This window comes from Balaenoptera physalus (genome assembly GCF_965194825.1).
Source record: "Balaenoptera physalus genome assembly, chromosome: 9".
Classification (NCBI taxonomy): domain Eukaryota; kingdom Metazoa; phylum Chordata; class Mammalia; order Artiodactyla; family Balaenopteridae; genus Balaenoptera; species Balaenoptera physalus.
The window spans coordinates 70,132,212-70,147,315 of record NC_138888.1 but is presented as its reverse complement, the minus strand read 5'-3'; the positions used below and the strand labels follow the sequence as shown (position 1 = coordinate 70,147,315).

At 39.2% G+C, this 15,104-nt stretch overlaps 1 protein-coding gene and 1 pseudogene across 9 annotated transcripts in view; both read right to left on the bottom strand.

The window, feature by feature from the left end:
• Positions 1-1,066: 1,066 nt before the first annotated feature.
• RARS2 (arginyl-tRNA synthetase 2, mitochondrial) overlaps positions 1,067-15,104 on the bottom strand; it is an 80,035-nt gene continuing 65,997 nt past the window's right edge. For all 8 annotated transcript variants that reach the window (XM_082473978.1, XM_082473977.1, XM_082473975.1 and 5 more), the window contains 11 exons: positions 14,969-15,075; positions 11,298-11,393; positions 7,443-7,503; positions 6,166-6,242; positions 5,527-5,651; positions 4,860-4,927; positions 4,666-4,775; positions 4,117-4,212; positions 3,108-3,182; positions 1,667-1,730; positions 1,067-1,185 (listed from right to left, as the gene is read on the bottom strand). In XM_082473978.1, the coding sequence (XP_082330104.1) occupies positions 1,099-1,185; positions 1,667-1,730; positions 3,108-3,182; positions 4,117-4,212; positions 4,666-4,775; positions 4,860-4,927; positions 5,527-5,651; positions 6,166-6,242; positions 7,443-7,503; positions 11,298-11,393; positions 14,969-15,075 (966 nt within the window). In that variant the 3' untranslated portion in view covers positions 1,067-1,098. The remainder of the gene's footprint in view (positions 1,186-1,666; positions 1,731-3,107; positions 3,183-4,116; positions 4,213-4,665; positions 4,776-4,859; positions 4,928-5,526; positions 5,652-6,165; positions 6,243-7,442; positions 7,504-11,297; positions 11,394-14,968; positions 15,076-15,104) is intronic.
• Positions 13,280-14,910, bottom strand: LOC309666561 (Y-box-binding protein 1 pseudogene; annotated as a pseudogene). The gene is made up of 2 exons: positions 14,788-14,910; positions 13,280-14,565 (listed from the first exon to the last, which is right to left on the bottom strand). The product of its transcript is annotated as a Y-box-binding protein 1 pseudogene (transcript).

Genomic DNA, 15,104 nt, shown 5'->3' with positions numbered 1-15,104 from the left:
GGAAGGCAGCCCCCTGGCTGGTCCGAGGGCTGGTGGGACAGGAGGGCTGTGGGAAGCCTGGACACTGCTCACGAGGAGTGTGCACACTTGCGCACAGACACAGTAGGGGACTTTTACTCCCACTGTTGGTGGGAATGTAAATGGGTGCAGCCACTTTGGAAAACAGTGTGGAGACGCCTCAAAAAACTAAAAATAGAACTACCATATGACCCAGCAATTCCACTCCTGGGTATATATCTGAAGAAAACAAAAACACTAATTCAAAAAGATACATGCACCCCAATGTTCATAGCAGCACTGTTTACAATAGCAAAAATATGGAAGTAACCTAGTGTCCGTCAACAGAAGATGTGCTGTATATACATGAATATTAGCCATAAAAAGAATGAAATTTTGCCATTCCCAACAACGTGGATGGGCCTAGAGATTATGCTTAGTGAAATAAGTCAGAGAAAGACAAATACTCCGTTATCCCTTATATGTGGAATCTAAGAAATAAAACAAACAAATGAATATAACAAAACAGACTGACAGCTGTAGAGAACAAACTAGTGGTTACCAGTGGGGAGTGGGAAGGGGGGAGGAGCAAGATAGGGGTAGGGGCTTAAGAGATACAAACTACTATGTATAAAATAAGGAAGAAAGATACATTGCACAGCACAGGAAAATATAGCCATTGCTTTGTAATAACTTTAAATGGAGTTTAATTTATAAAAATATTGAATCTCTATGTTGTACACCTGAAACTAATGTTATATTGTAAATCAACTATACTTCAATTAAAAAAGAAAAACAAAAAAACCCTCAAGCCAGAGTTTAAACTCTAATCCTTTGTCTCCAGTAGACCACAATGACTTTAAAAAGATTTAACTTAGTTTAACAAAAGTCTGTTTAGTACTTATTGACCATGAGGAAACTCAGATGATTTTTTTAAAAGATAAAGATTTAATAAGTTGATAAATCACTTAATAAAATATAGACAATAAAATATAGATTCTGACACAGAATATTAGTTTCAATTCTATTCTAAATAGCAAGGCATGTAAGAATAGATAACTACAATTCATTTAGTATTTTAAAAGCAATTTTAATTAGAAATTACATCCTACATACAGGTGTTATTCCAAGAAGTTTCATTCCGTTGGCTAGGACTGAGCGGGCAGCTCTGAAAAGATGAAGTCTGGCCTACAAAATAAATTCAAGAATGATTCAAGGTCACTTCAGTAACAGGCTAACTGTAAGTGAATAGATAAAATTGCTTTTAGAAGTAATTCTAACTTTTTTCTAATTTAAAGTAGAACAGTATCTCCAAGTGCCCTAGGGTTTCCTGTAGGCAAAGGAAGACAAATTCCTAGAATTTGTTATAGTAAGACTGGTACCCAAGGGTTGCGGAGTGGGAGTAACAGTAACACCATAAAGTATAGCTTCAGATAAGCGGAACTAATAACCCTATCACTTGATGTAGGAAAAGGTGTTTCATGGTCCAGTATGTTGGAAAGTAACATTGATTGTTACAGCCCAATTCTAATTATTACCTTGAGTGTATAAGTACACTGCTGTAGTTGAACAACAGGATGCTATTTTAGAAACATTTACAAGACTGACTCAGTAATAAGTCTGAGGATGCTAGAGATTACATTACACAGCAAAACTCAACATAACATACCCCAGCCACTTCAGGAGGACTGCTTTTTATGTGTAGTGTTTTGTGTGCCACCGCTGCAAGATGACTGAAACAGGAAAAGAATAATCATGATTAGGACCAGCTAATTTCCTGTGTAACATATAAGCTTGATATCTAATCTTACTCCCTCAACTTAGAGAAATCAAAGCCGAGAGCCACTAAAGGATATTTCCAAAGTTGGGAAGTTGAGGCTGAATTCACTGCTTTTCAATAACTGGCAAAGTGAAAAACACTAAACTCCGGTTTTAGATTTTTGGTCCTGGTTCTACTAATACCAGGTGGTATTATGATTACAGTTTCATTGTTCTTAAGATTATGATTTTATTGTTAGTTTTACAAGTATAGGGGATTCTTTTCTAATAATTAGTTTTCCCTTATTTAGGCATCCCTCAAGATGAAATGTATAACATGGTCTGGCCTGTCTCCTTCTGTACTGGGAGGAGGTGGGGTAAGACTAGTTATCAATCCACTCTGCATACACTGGCCACTCTTCTTTAAAATATTTTTTCTGTTTAGGTTATGGCAGCAAGAAGAACAGTGCCAGAAAAATGATGCTTATGACATTAGTTTCAATGATTAAATGACATTTAATAAGACTTTCTGGCTTCTTCATCTCTACATGTCTAAGTGGAAATTAAAGGAAAAAAAATCTATAAATCTGGGGAAGAAAGGTAAAAAGCATATTCAAGAAAAAAGTCCCAATAAATCTCTGATTTCAGTAAATCTTGAGTAAAAGCAAATACTTCCTTTCTTAAATAGCTTTATGAGAAGATACAACTGTTGCTATAAAACTCAACCTCTATTCAAACTTTCTAAAACAGCCACCGTGAAATTTCTATCCAAGTGTCATCTACTCGCTTTCCAATTCATTCTCTACCCTCTATCAGACAGACTTTTCTGTGCCTCTGCTTAAAACCTTTTTATGGACCCCACTGCCCTGAAAATAAGTCAGAATGCCTTAGTACACAACATACTCATTCTCCCAGAATTTCTTTTAATGTATCATGTTCTTGCTCAACTCTGGGCTTTTCTCTCCTTCTCTGCCCCCTTGCTTCTCCTGACTAACATCTACTCCTCTCCTCTGAGAAGCCTTCTCTGAGCCCTCAAGGCTGGGCTAAGTGCCCTAACATTGCCCCTCATGTCCAATCTATCCTAACACGTGCTGTACTGTGACCACCCATGATGTACCTATAGGTTCCCGTTCACTAGACTCCAGTGACCAGACCTTCAGTCACTGGATGAATGAATGAATGAATGAACATTAACTGCTAATTTGCAAAGATGAAGCAAGAATTCCTGTAACTTAAAGCATATAATTTTTTAGGCCAATGGATTTGTCTATAGGAGACCTTTAGATGAAAGAAAGGTCCTTTGTCATATCAGATGTCTTTTAATACCCCCAAATAGCAAGTTTATAACATACCTTAGAGTTAGAAGGTAACTGACAATGTGCCTGGGTTGAAGGTCTTGGGCTGACCTATAAAGCACCTCATCGAACCTAAAAGAAATATGACAGGAGTGGTTGGCAGGGGAAGGCTGGGTGCATATTACACTAAGCTAAGATCTACGATGTAAGGTTGACTTGATATCATTAATGGTAGAAGATATATGAAAAAAGACCTTGCGTAAATTTGAAGGTAAAGGCACATCTTTCTTTCTTACAAGTTCCTTGATGGCAGGTACTTTCTAAATCACCTTGAGATCCCATAGGCCTAGCCCAAAGCAAGGACTCAAATCATGGCTGTTAAATGTACGAAGCCTCTAGCCATGCTTAGGAACATAATCTAGCAAACAAGAGTCTACTCACTGCCAAGAAAACCAGGTTGGCTTATTTTTCCTCACAAATTAGCCAAATGTTAGTAAACTAACCCCTCATCCCAGGAAAGAACCACTGACCACTGTGTGGCAATCAGAGAAACAGGGCTTGTTGTTAACCCTCCATATCCCTTCCAGATATTCATCAGTCTCTCCTGACAAGTCTGGCTTCACGGATAATGCTCATGAGAGCTCAGAAGTATGGTCTCTTGCCCAGTGTATTTGAAGCTGAACTGAAACCAAGAGGCAAATGAAGGGCTTATGGTCTCAGGGATGGTGCACAAAGGCAGGGATCTTCCTTCACTTATCACAGAGGGTGAGAGGATGATCGTTTCTACACTAAAAGGTTATGCTTTTACCAGGCTTTACGTTCTCACACCATGACCTAAAGGGTGTTAGACACCTGGGCTAATTCAATGGTGATAATATTTTTTAAGCCCAAGGATTAGCCGTGAGCATGCCCTCTGTCTGCTCCCAAAGGGCAGGCAATCACTTTTTGGTCACACCTTTGGAAAAGCGCTGTCTAGAGTCACTGGCCTGTTGATTCCAGTGGTCAGCAAACTACAACAGTCATTTCATGGAGCAGAAGCAGACTTGATAATGTTAGGAAACTGTACCTGAGAAGATGCTGGAGAATGGAAACAGACTGTGGCTCTTGTAAGCAAGCAGTGTTGAAGTCATTTAGATAACCGCATCCAAAAGTCTCTTCCAAACTGTTATCACAAGTTTAAACACAACAAAGGATTAAACAACTCATCCTAGGACTCAGTTGCAAGTGATGAACATCACCTCATAACGCACAGTCTTGCTTTCCTTAATATAGTCCTAGACTCGGAAGCTACCATCATTTGACCCAATGCCTCAGTTTTTCCTAAATCTGTTTCTTCATCTGAAAACAGAGTATACTCTTTGGCAGGGTTATTCTGAGTACTAAATAAGGTAATATACATAAAAGCATTCCATTTCATAGGTGTGCAATACATAAATGTTTAAAAAACCCCACAAGATCCAAACATAATAAGAGGTCCACTGTACTTCAACTAGTTTTGAATGTGAGATGTCGGAGAAGCCCAGAAAACAGGGCCTTTGGTCTCGGAATCACTCCATCCAGACCCCACCCTGGGAAGGACAGAGCAGCCCAGTGTTTCCCTGCAGGCCCTTCTCACCTGTGGAGGCGGGCGTGTGTGTACTGCAGGAAGACTCCCGTGTCCCCGCGACTCTGGAAAACACGATCCCAGCTGAACTGATAGTCAGATAACAGGAAACCTCTGAAGTCCTAAAATGACAGAGGAAATCTTCAGCGCTGGGACTTGTCCTAGTACCAAATAAAAGGCTCTCCCGGGAAGCAGTCTTCACAGACCTGAATGATGAGGGCTGCGAGCCCCACCCTCTCTGCTGTCTCCTGGGGGTTCTCCAGCTCTCTGGTAGCTAAAATAGACAAAGGCAGCTCCTTTAACCTTGCATGAAACTGTACAGAATCCGGGACTAAAGTGGAGATAAAACCTGACAAAACCATATGCTGACAGCATCAAGAATAAACAGGTGTACAGCAGGCAATTAACTGTCCTAATGTGGGCTGATTTAACTTTGATAATGATGTTTTCAAGCCTTTGGTAAAAGGGAAGAAACACGAATTTATTTTTCTTACAAACATCCCTTGTAAGACATTAGATAGAGCTGGTACTTATTTTTCCAAAGGTGAAGGTTAAACAAAGCCATAAGGACTTGGGACTTGCTTCTGATTATGGAACACAGGAACTCTGTGCAGGCACTCCAACCGTGGAGTGACAACGCTGAAGCTGCCCAGGAAAAGAGGCTCAGGGTGTATCGATTCCCATTACTAAACTGAGTAACAGCCCAGCAGCAAGTCTAGAAGTGCTGGCACCTTGAATTAGCAAAGCTATTTGTGCCAAGGTTTATGAAAGTTCAATGGAGGGATGGTCATAATACATCACACTGCACAGGAGTCCAGCAAAACATAAAAGTGCACGTAAGTTATGCCTGTAACAACAAAAAAATGAATTCACTCTTAATAGAAGCCATGTTCTGTAGCATCCTCAATCGAATCTCATTTAGAACATCTTCCAGAAAAGTAACGTCTCCTCTTCGCGTCTTCATTCCCTGCACTATCCCAAAGGGCACGTGCTGGCACCTAAAATGGAGCAGGCACTTAGTTCACTGAAAAGGAGCTGGTGATCAAAGAATATAACAATACCCTTATAGAGAATAGTCTTAACTTCAACTCTCATAGAGAGGTTTTAAAAAATTAATAAATTGAAATATGCTGTGACGTATGCCACAGAAGATGTTAAACACACAGCTTCATTTCAAATCACTAGCATATGATTAAATTACTAGTTGCCTTTATGAGAAAAAGGAGATGGGAATTAAGAATTTTGAAAATCAAGCCACTGAGAGATGTCTAATAAAACCATTTATTAAATGTTTAAACATTATTAAATGTTTATAAGAAATTAATACAACCAGGACAAAAATTAGCACAAAGAACAAATCTGTTTTTTCTAACATCTAACACTAACATCTTGAAACAAAGAAGTGAAGTTTGAATGAAAATCTTTAACAATTTGCTACATTTTTGGACATGGCTGACCTAGCAAAACTTTAATCTTGAGCAGGCAATTAAGAACATCCAGACAGTACGGTACCTTTCTGCCCAGTCATATCCCATGATCTGCAGCATTTGGAACACTTGCTGAAAATGCTTTTTTTGCCCTTTATCTGTCTTGAGAAAAAAATGTATTTAAAATAAAAGAACACTGATAAGTTAATCTACAATAGGTTGGACATAAATCAAATTAAAATGTTTGAGTTTTGACAGACCAGAGTCACTGTCAGTGGATATGTTTTAAGTAAGCACACAAAGCGGATGCCACCAGAAGAAGGTCTAAGGTGAGTCCTCTAAAAGAGAAGGAAGTAAGAGCTGCAGCACTCCACTGAGTCAGGAGGGAATATGAAATTTAACCTTCTGAGTATTCTATCTAAATTCCTCCTCTCTCAGCTGTCATGACCTTTATCTCCAAGAAGGCCAAAGCTAAGCTCTAAAAAGATATTTAATAGCAACTTTTTTTTTCCTTCCGGGAAAGGGAGGTTGCACACAGAAAGAAAGGAAGGGAAGAGGAGACTAGAATATTACTCAGCATAAAAGGAACAAACTATTGACACATGCAATAGTTTGGGTGGATCTCAAGGGCATTCATTATGCTGAGTGAAAACAGCCAACCTCAAAATGTTACCTAATGTGGTTCCATTTATATAACATTCTCAAAGTGACAAAACGGTATGATGGAGAACAGAGCAGTGGTTGCCAGTGGTTAGGGTTGGAGGAACTCATGATTATTAAGTGGTTGCTATAAGAGAGGTTGTTTTGTGATGGAACAGTTTTGTATTCTGAATGTGGTGATGGTTACATGAATCTACACGTGATAAAATTTCATACCCCCCTCCACCGTGCCCATACACAAGCATGTGTAAAAACTGGTGAAATTTAACTAAGGTCTCTACCAATGTTAGTTTCCTGGTATAGACAAAGTATCATGGTTATGTAAGCTTTTATCTTTGGAGAAGACTGAAGGCTGCATGGAAACTCTACCATTTTGAAACTTCTGTGAGTCCTAAAATATTTAAAATAGAAAGTTATTTAAAAAAAACGCATTATAGTGACATGTACATATTTGTTACACATAACCATTCATTTGGGTAATTTTTGTTTTTTTTTTACTATGAAGCAATGTGAACTTTTTAATTTTTAAGTTTTTTTTTTTTAAACAGTGTTTGCCACCATACATACACTTAACATTGAATCCTTTCTATAGTTTGAGAAAATTATTTTTGCCTAGTTTTTCAACAAGGCATTCAATTTCTATCTTTGCAGTTTTCATGAAGTAGGGATCATAACCTTTTGTTCTTTATTGTGATTACTTACCACATAAATCATTTTATCAAAATTATACTTGTCCATTCGATCTATAGCAGCTGCAAGATCTCTGGAAAAAAACGGCCATAGATTAAGAGTTACTAAGCAGATCTGGGTAATAATTTGTTCTACCTATTTAATAGTAATGAGGCTTTTCTCATTAAGAACTACTGTTATTCCAAGCCTCAGGTATAGTACCCATGCTTATATAATCCCAGTACCATACTTTGATACAAAGTAGTAATAACAAAAACAGCTTTGGGAAAAGAATTATGAAAGTGCTGTGAAAAGATCAAAAATAAATAAAAGCTCCGGGACAAGTAGTAATAATAACTAAATAGCTCTAGGCAAGGTGTTTATAGGTAAATGTTTTATGATTTGTTAACTAAGCCTCTACTGGAAAGAATTACCTTCCTGTCACTTTTCTGCAATATACTTTCTTAAAGAACATATTTAAAACATAGGTGATATAGTATCTTCTAGCTACTCTTCCAACGTCTTGGATCATTCGAAAGCAATACTTTCTAAAGCATTTAAAAAGACCATAAATTCCTTTGACAAAAATTCCACTTACCTCTTATCTCTGGTTAAGGACAAAATACCCAGTTTGCACACAGTACAGAATATTTAAAAACAAACCATAAACTATAAAATTTTAAGTGAAAAATTTTAGGTGAAAATTATTTAAATATTGAATTTTAAAATTAGAGCTAATTAACTTGTGGAGAATATAGTTAATAACTATGTAATATCTTTGTATGGTGACATATCATAACTAGTCTCACCATGGTGATCATTTTGAATATATAGAAATACCAAATCACTATGTTGTGTAACAGGAACTAACGTAGTGTTGTAGGTCAATTATAATTCAAAACCAAACAAACTCATAGAAAAAGAGATAGGATTTGTAGAATTTCAGAGGCAAGGGATAGAGAGAGGGGGAATTGGATGAAGGTGGTCAAAAGGTACAAACTCCCAGTTATAAGATAAATAAGTACTAGGGATGTAAAGTACAAAATGATAAATAGAATTAACACTGCTGTATGTTATATATGAAAGTTAATGTTAAGAGAGTAAACCCTAAGAGTTCTCATCACAAGAAAAATTTTTTTCTATTTCTTTAGTTTTGTTATCTATATGAAACTATGGATGTTCACTAAACTTATTGTGATAATCATTTCGTGACGTATGTAAGTCAAATCATTATACACCTTACACAGTGCTGTATGTCAATTATATCTCAATAAAACTGCAAGAAAAAAAAATTAAAGCTATTTTTGCTTAACAATGCATGACACTGGGAGGATTTTGAGGATTTTTAAAGTTCCTAGATCTTTTGAAATGTTGGGGATCATCAAAATGTCATTGGTACCTACTTCAGGATCCTGATATAACAGAGCAAACGCCCCCTGCATTGTAAGCGTGGAGTCTTAACCCCTGGACCACCAGGGAAGTCCCCAGAGCATGTGTTCTGAATGGAGGCAAAAACTGTCTCGTGAGGGACAAAAAAATCTCACTCTATTTATGTATAAAGCACATATATGCATACAATACATACAGACACATCTGTGGTGTTAAAATTTCATGAGGATGGGCAAGTATAAAAAATATGGCTAAAAAGGCTCCTGAGAAGGGTTATAATTTAAAAAAAGGCTGTAAAACACTGATACAGATTATCCCAAAAACAAAGTCACAAATATACACCCCCATTATATTTTTTGATTTGAGCCAAGCACAAAACAAAGAAAAACTTTTTGATCCAAAGAAAAAGAGATGAATATAAGAAAAAGTCCTAGGTTGAGTTTGTAGAACCTGAATTTGAAAGCCAGAGAGGGCTTCCCTGGTGGTACAGTGGTTAAGAATCTGCCTGCCAATGCAGGGGATACGGATTCGAGCCCTGGCCCGGGAAGATCCTACGTGCCTCAGAGCAACTAAGCCCATGTGCCACAACTACTGAGCCTGACTCTAGAGCCTGTGAGCCACAACTACTGAGCCCTTGTGTCACAACTACTGAAGCCTGCACTCTAGAGCCCGCGAGCCACAACTACCGAGCCTGTGCTCTAGAGCCTGTGAGCCACAACTACTGAAGCCTGCGTGCCTCAAGCCCGTGCTCCACAACAGGAGAAGCCACCGCAATGAGAAGCCCACACACCGCAACGAAGAGTAGTGCCCACTCGCCGCAACTAGAGAAAGCCCGCGCGCAGCAATGAAGACCCAACACAGCCAAAAATAAATATAAATAAAATAAATAAATTAAAAAATAAAAAGCTGGAAGAAATGCCAGGTCATTTAGTTCAGGTCTCTCTTTTCACAAAGTAGGGAACCATGGCCCAGAGAGGTTAAGTGATGGTCATGGTCTCAGAACAAAAATTCAGGTCTCCAGCCTCACCCTGTGCTCGTCAGTATCCTCCTGCATTTTTCTTTGTCTGTTATAACAACTCCCTTAATTTACAACCACACACATAGCTGTATTCTATAAGGAACCCATTGAAAGGACAAACAACTACAGTTAGAGCAAGGTGAAAAATCAAACATTTCAACAAGTGGCAAAAAGATGATTCTCCCAAAGAAAAAAGGGAAAGTATAGACATTCAGGTAAATAAACAGAAAAATCTGGACCTAATGATAGCCCCCAAAAAGATACCAGATAAGGATAGTTAATAAGGATAGTTATAGAGTCTTTATGACATGGAGCCTCTATTCTGAGCAGACACATTTCTTTATTTGAGTATAGTTGACTTACAATATTGTGTTAGTTTCAGTGATTCAGTATTTTTGCAGATTATATTCCACTATAGTTTATTACAAGATAATGAGTTTAATTCCCTGTTGCTTACATGAGTAAACACATTTCTTATAACCACTACTCAAAGGTTTATTTAATCTGTCCAGCAATAATTAGCTGGCACAAAAAAAATTTTCTACTGTATATTTTTTTGTATCTAGAAAAAGAAATGTACCTCTTAAATATACAGGGTCTTCTCATTTCCTAACTCCAATTGTATGGAATTGATAAAGAGAAATGCCAAAAAGTAACAGAAAATAAGAATGATTTTTCTAAGGGACAGTAAGAGAGGCAGATGGTTGTTTAAAGTTGTTTGGGAAAAAATGATGGTAGTTAACAACAACAACAAAATATCATTAACTATGCTACAAAAGTGGTTTGTGATCCAACATAAAATTCTAGCCCGGGAGACACTAGAACCTTTTGCTAGCAGTGCTTGAGTATGGCCATGTTTGCCTGTGTGGCTTTTTTATGGTCCGGTCTTCTCCTTCCTATTAGCTTTGTCCCAGAAGTAAGTGTGCTTGATAAACCCAGTTCTTACTGATGAACAGAGACTGCTCCTTTCCACAGGGGTTGGTCATGGAGACAGATGAAAAAATATAAGCGGCATGGCCTACATCTCCCTCGGTCTATTTTACCACAGTCTGAATGAGGACTGGTACTTATATGCACATAAGATGATCTTTACAGAGTGAGGATACCACTGAGGCAACATGAGTACCTTTTAGTATACATTTTCTGTCAATATGCAATTATAAAATATTTATAGTTGGCTATGAGGTACTTCAGTTTTATAGTTTGTAGAACAATGTATTCACCTGTGGAAATCCTATGATGTTTAACTAACTGTAATCAGTTTTTCAGTTACTCTTCCGATGATATTAAACCTTTCCAGAAACTATAAATGGCCATAAATAGAAATCCAATAAAAATATTTTGAGCGATGAGAACAAAAGATTTTAGAAATCAGGATTTGGTAACAGTTTTGAGAATAAAATGATTGTCTTAGCATTAATCCTAGAACAAAGAATGTGAAGTCATGCATTCTAATGATGAGGGTCACACAAGACACACACCTGGTTGCATAGAGAGACGTCCCATCACTTCGCATTACAGTACAAATTGAGGAGGCGTCACCATTCCCTGACAGATCCACTACAGCTGTGCCTTTTCTAGAAATGCAAAAAGGTAACTCTGAAACAACATAATGAATTAAAACCATTAATAGTATAGTATCTATAACATTATCTTTGGCAAACCAGAAGCTATTTTTATTATTAAGCAGCAATAACTGGTGTAACCAACAATGAAGAAAAATAAGAAGGAATCTGACCTGGAATGAATCTATTAAGAGTAGGTATTTTGTAATTAATATTTACTTATCTTTTTAAATTCTGTACTCTGGATGAAGTACTTAAAGTCTTTAACATAACTAGTTGAAAAATGAGATATCAACTTCAGTTTAACCATGAAACATCATGTTCTTCTAATCCAAGTTACTGTAACACTCAATATTGGGATAATTTTTAACATGCAAGAAAGTACCCTTGAGTAATAAAACCATAGAATTTTGTTACTGCCTTTCCTGCCTGATGAAAAATTAGAATCTGTATATGGTGATCTAAAAATTTTCCTTAAGGACATTACTGAGGATGTTGTGAGCCACATTCTCCATGTCTTTCTTATAAGGATGACGAGCTCTTTGTTACTATGAAAAATGGCACATTTTTAAAAATTTTTATTGGACTATGGTTGCTTTACAATGTTGTGTTAGCCTCCACTGCACAACAAAATGAATCAGCCATACACATGCAGATCTCCCCTCCCTTTTGGACTCCCTCCCATTTAGGTAGAGTTCCCTATGCTATACAGTACGTTCCCATCGGTTGTCTACTTTATACATAGCATCAATAATGTATATGTGTCAATCTCAGTCCCCCAATTCCTCCCTCCCCACCCCTTCCCGCCGTGGTATCCATACATTTGTTCTCTTCATCTGTGTCTCTGTTTATACTTTGCAAATAAGATCATCTATACCATTTTTCTAGATTCCACATATATACATTATACGATATTTCCTTTTCTCTTTCTGACTTACTTCACTCTGTATGACACTCTCTAGGTCTGTCCACATCTCTACAAATGACCCCATTTCATTCCTTTTTATGGCTGAGTAATATTCCATTGTATATATGTACCATGTCTTCTTTATCCATTCCTCTGTCTATGGACATTTAGGTTGCTTCCATGTCCTGGTTATTGTAAATAGTGCTGCAATGAACATTGTGGTACATGACTCTTTTTGAATTATGGTTTTCTCAGGGTACATGCCCAGTAGTGGGATTGCTGGGTCATATGGTAGTTCTATTTTTAGTTTTTTAAGGAACCTCCATACTGTTTTCCATAGTGGCTGTATCAATTTACATTCCCACCAACAGTTTATGAGGGTTTGCCTTTCTCCACACCCTCTCCAGCATTTATTGTTTGTAGATTTTTTGATGATGGTCATTCTGATCGGTGTCAGGTGATACGTCGTTGTACTTTTGATTTGCATTTCTCTAATAATTAGTGATGTTGAGAATCTTTTCATGTGTTTGCTGGCCATCTGGAAAAATGGCATTTCTAAGCAACTGGTTTGCTTCTGTGTTACACGTGGCTAGGCTCCTATGAATGGTGCCATTTCTGTTTGGCTGACAGGAAGCTCAAAGCTAAATTAGAAATCTACCTTAAGCAAAGAAGCAGAATCCCAGTGTGTGTTACACGATGTACTAATATCATCCCTGACGTCCTATTATTTTTTCTGCCCTGCTTCTTGATTTCCTCGTTTTACTCTTTCAAAAGCTTAGGGTTGTAGTATACCTTTTTTTTAAAACTTATTTAAGACCTTTATTAACAGGTGCTTGCAGTTTGTTGACTTTTTGAAAAAATCAAGCTGTAAACTTTTATTATAAATTAAAAATGAGGTTCTTAAAAATCTCAACTCGACCAGATATGAAACAATTTAAAAACCTTTAAAGGTGTATTGAGAAAATCCAGTTTTTTTTTTTTTTTTTTAAAAAAAACACGTTTGTCATTACCAAAAGAGACGTCTTTAGGTAAAAATAATAAAACCCCCATGCTGCATAGATAACGCAGATAGTTCTGGTTATCCGGTCAACAGGCAAAAAGCAAGCACTTTAGTCTTTAGCTCCAATCTTCTGTTCATTTCTTATTGCTGGAATTTCATATTCATTTCTTCTTGCTGGATGACGAAACCGGATGATGGTAGAGATGGTAAGCCGGCATTTACTCAGCCCCGGCCTGCTCAGTCTCAGGAGCGGACGAATTCTCAGCTGGTGGATCGGCTGCTTTTGTCTCTTTACCATTTTGTGGTTTAGGGTTTTCTGGGCGCCTGCGCCTGTAATTGAAGTTGCGGCGGTAGCGACGTTGAGGTGGCTGCCGACCTGACCTTGGGTCTCATCTCCTTGATTTTCCTTATCTTCTTCACTGCCGTCCCCTCTGCGCTGTCTTTGGCGAGGAGGGCCCCTGCAGAATGGTGGTCTATAACCCCGATACACGTTCTGTCTCACTGGTCTACTTTGTTCTCCTGCACCCTGGATGTCAGCACCCTCCATCACCTCTCCCTGCACAGGACGGTGGACCGCTGTGGTCGACGCCCATAGGCTCTCCGCACGACCATAGGCTCTCGGCACGCAGTAAGGTGGGCGCCTGCGCCTGCGGTAGGGCCGGCGCTGTCGGGCCTGGCCTTCGGGGGCACTCTCGGATCCCTCCGTCTTTTCCCCCCCTCTCGCTGTTCCGGTAATTCTGCTGGAGGTGGCGTGGAGGACCCCTGCAACGCGGAGAGCGGCTGTGATGGTTACGGGCTGGTGCACGTGTACCGCCTTGCGCTGGACCCCCAGGGCCTGCAACGTCTGCTGCTCCGCACCCTCTTCTCCTTCAGTGACATGGAGCTCCGCAGCCTCTCCATCCCCTACGCCGCGAAGGCACTTCCCGGGTGCTTCTTCTTTACGGCAGTCCGGTGTACACGTACATCTTCGTTGGTGTCGTTCCTGTTGCTGAAGCCATATCTGTTTCTTACACTGAACCATTCTATGTTCCCAGAACCTTCGCTGCGATGAGCTTCTTGTCCCCGCCAGCAGGCGCCGCCGACGTGAGGCTGCCCGGGCCACCGTCCCCTGCGCTGCTGCGCGTCGTGCCGGGCTCGGTGTCGGCAGCGCTGAGGGCGGCGGCCGGGTCTCGACCGCGCTGCTCACGGCTGCGGCTCCTCCCGGGCTGTGATGGCAACCAGGCCAGCGGTGGCGGTGAGGCTGCTCGGGGCTCTCTGGGGGCCGCTCTCCGCTCCCGCTACCCATCGAACTCAGTACACCTGTTTTTATAAACTCCTTTAAATCCTTTTGGAACAGGATGGAATCTTTTTAAAAAGGCAGGGTTGAGTACAAAGAGGTCTATTTCCCTCTTCCAGTTACACCATTATCAGCTTGTGTGACCTTAGGCAGGTTACTTATACTTTCTGTGCTTGTTTCCTCATATGTAACGACAAGATAATATTCTTTCTCCCAAGCTTACCAGGATTTTGCTACGGCAGCAAGAGACAGCATGTGGGAAAGTACTCTGAAGAGCAAAAAGCACTGTAAAAAATGCCAGGAAGGCTGCACACGACCTTCTGCTGTCCCTACTGAGAGAAAACATCAATACCAACTTCAAAGCAGAATGAATAACTTTCTAAAGAATAGTAACCTGATCATACATTGTTTTCTGTAGGAGTCCTTTACTGTCCAGCAACTTTAAGACTTCTTGAGATTTTTCACGATAAAATGATTCTCCTGAATAGTCATCAAAGTGTACTCCTAGACGCTAAAAGGATTTGGAAACAAAAGAAAAAA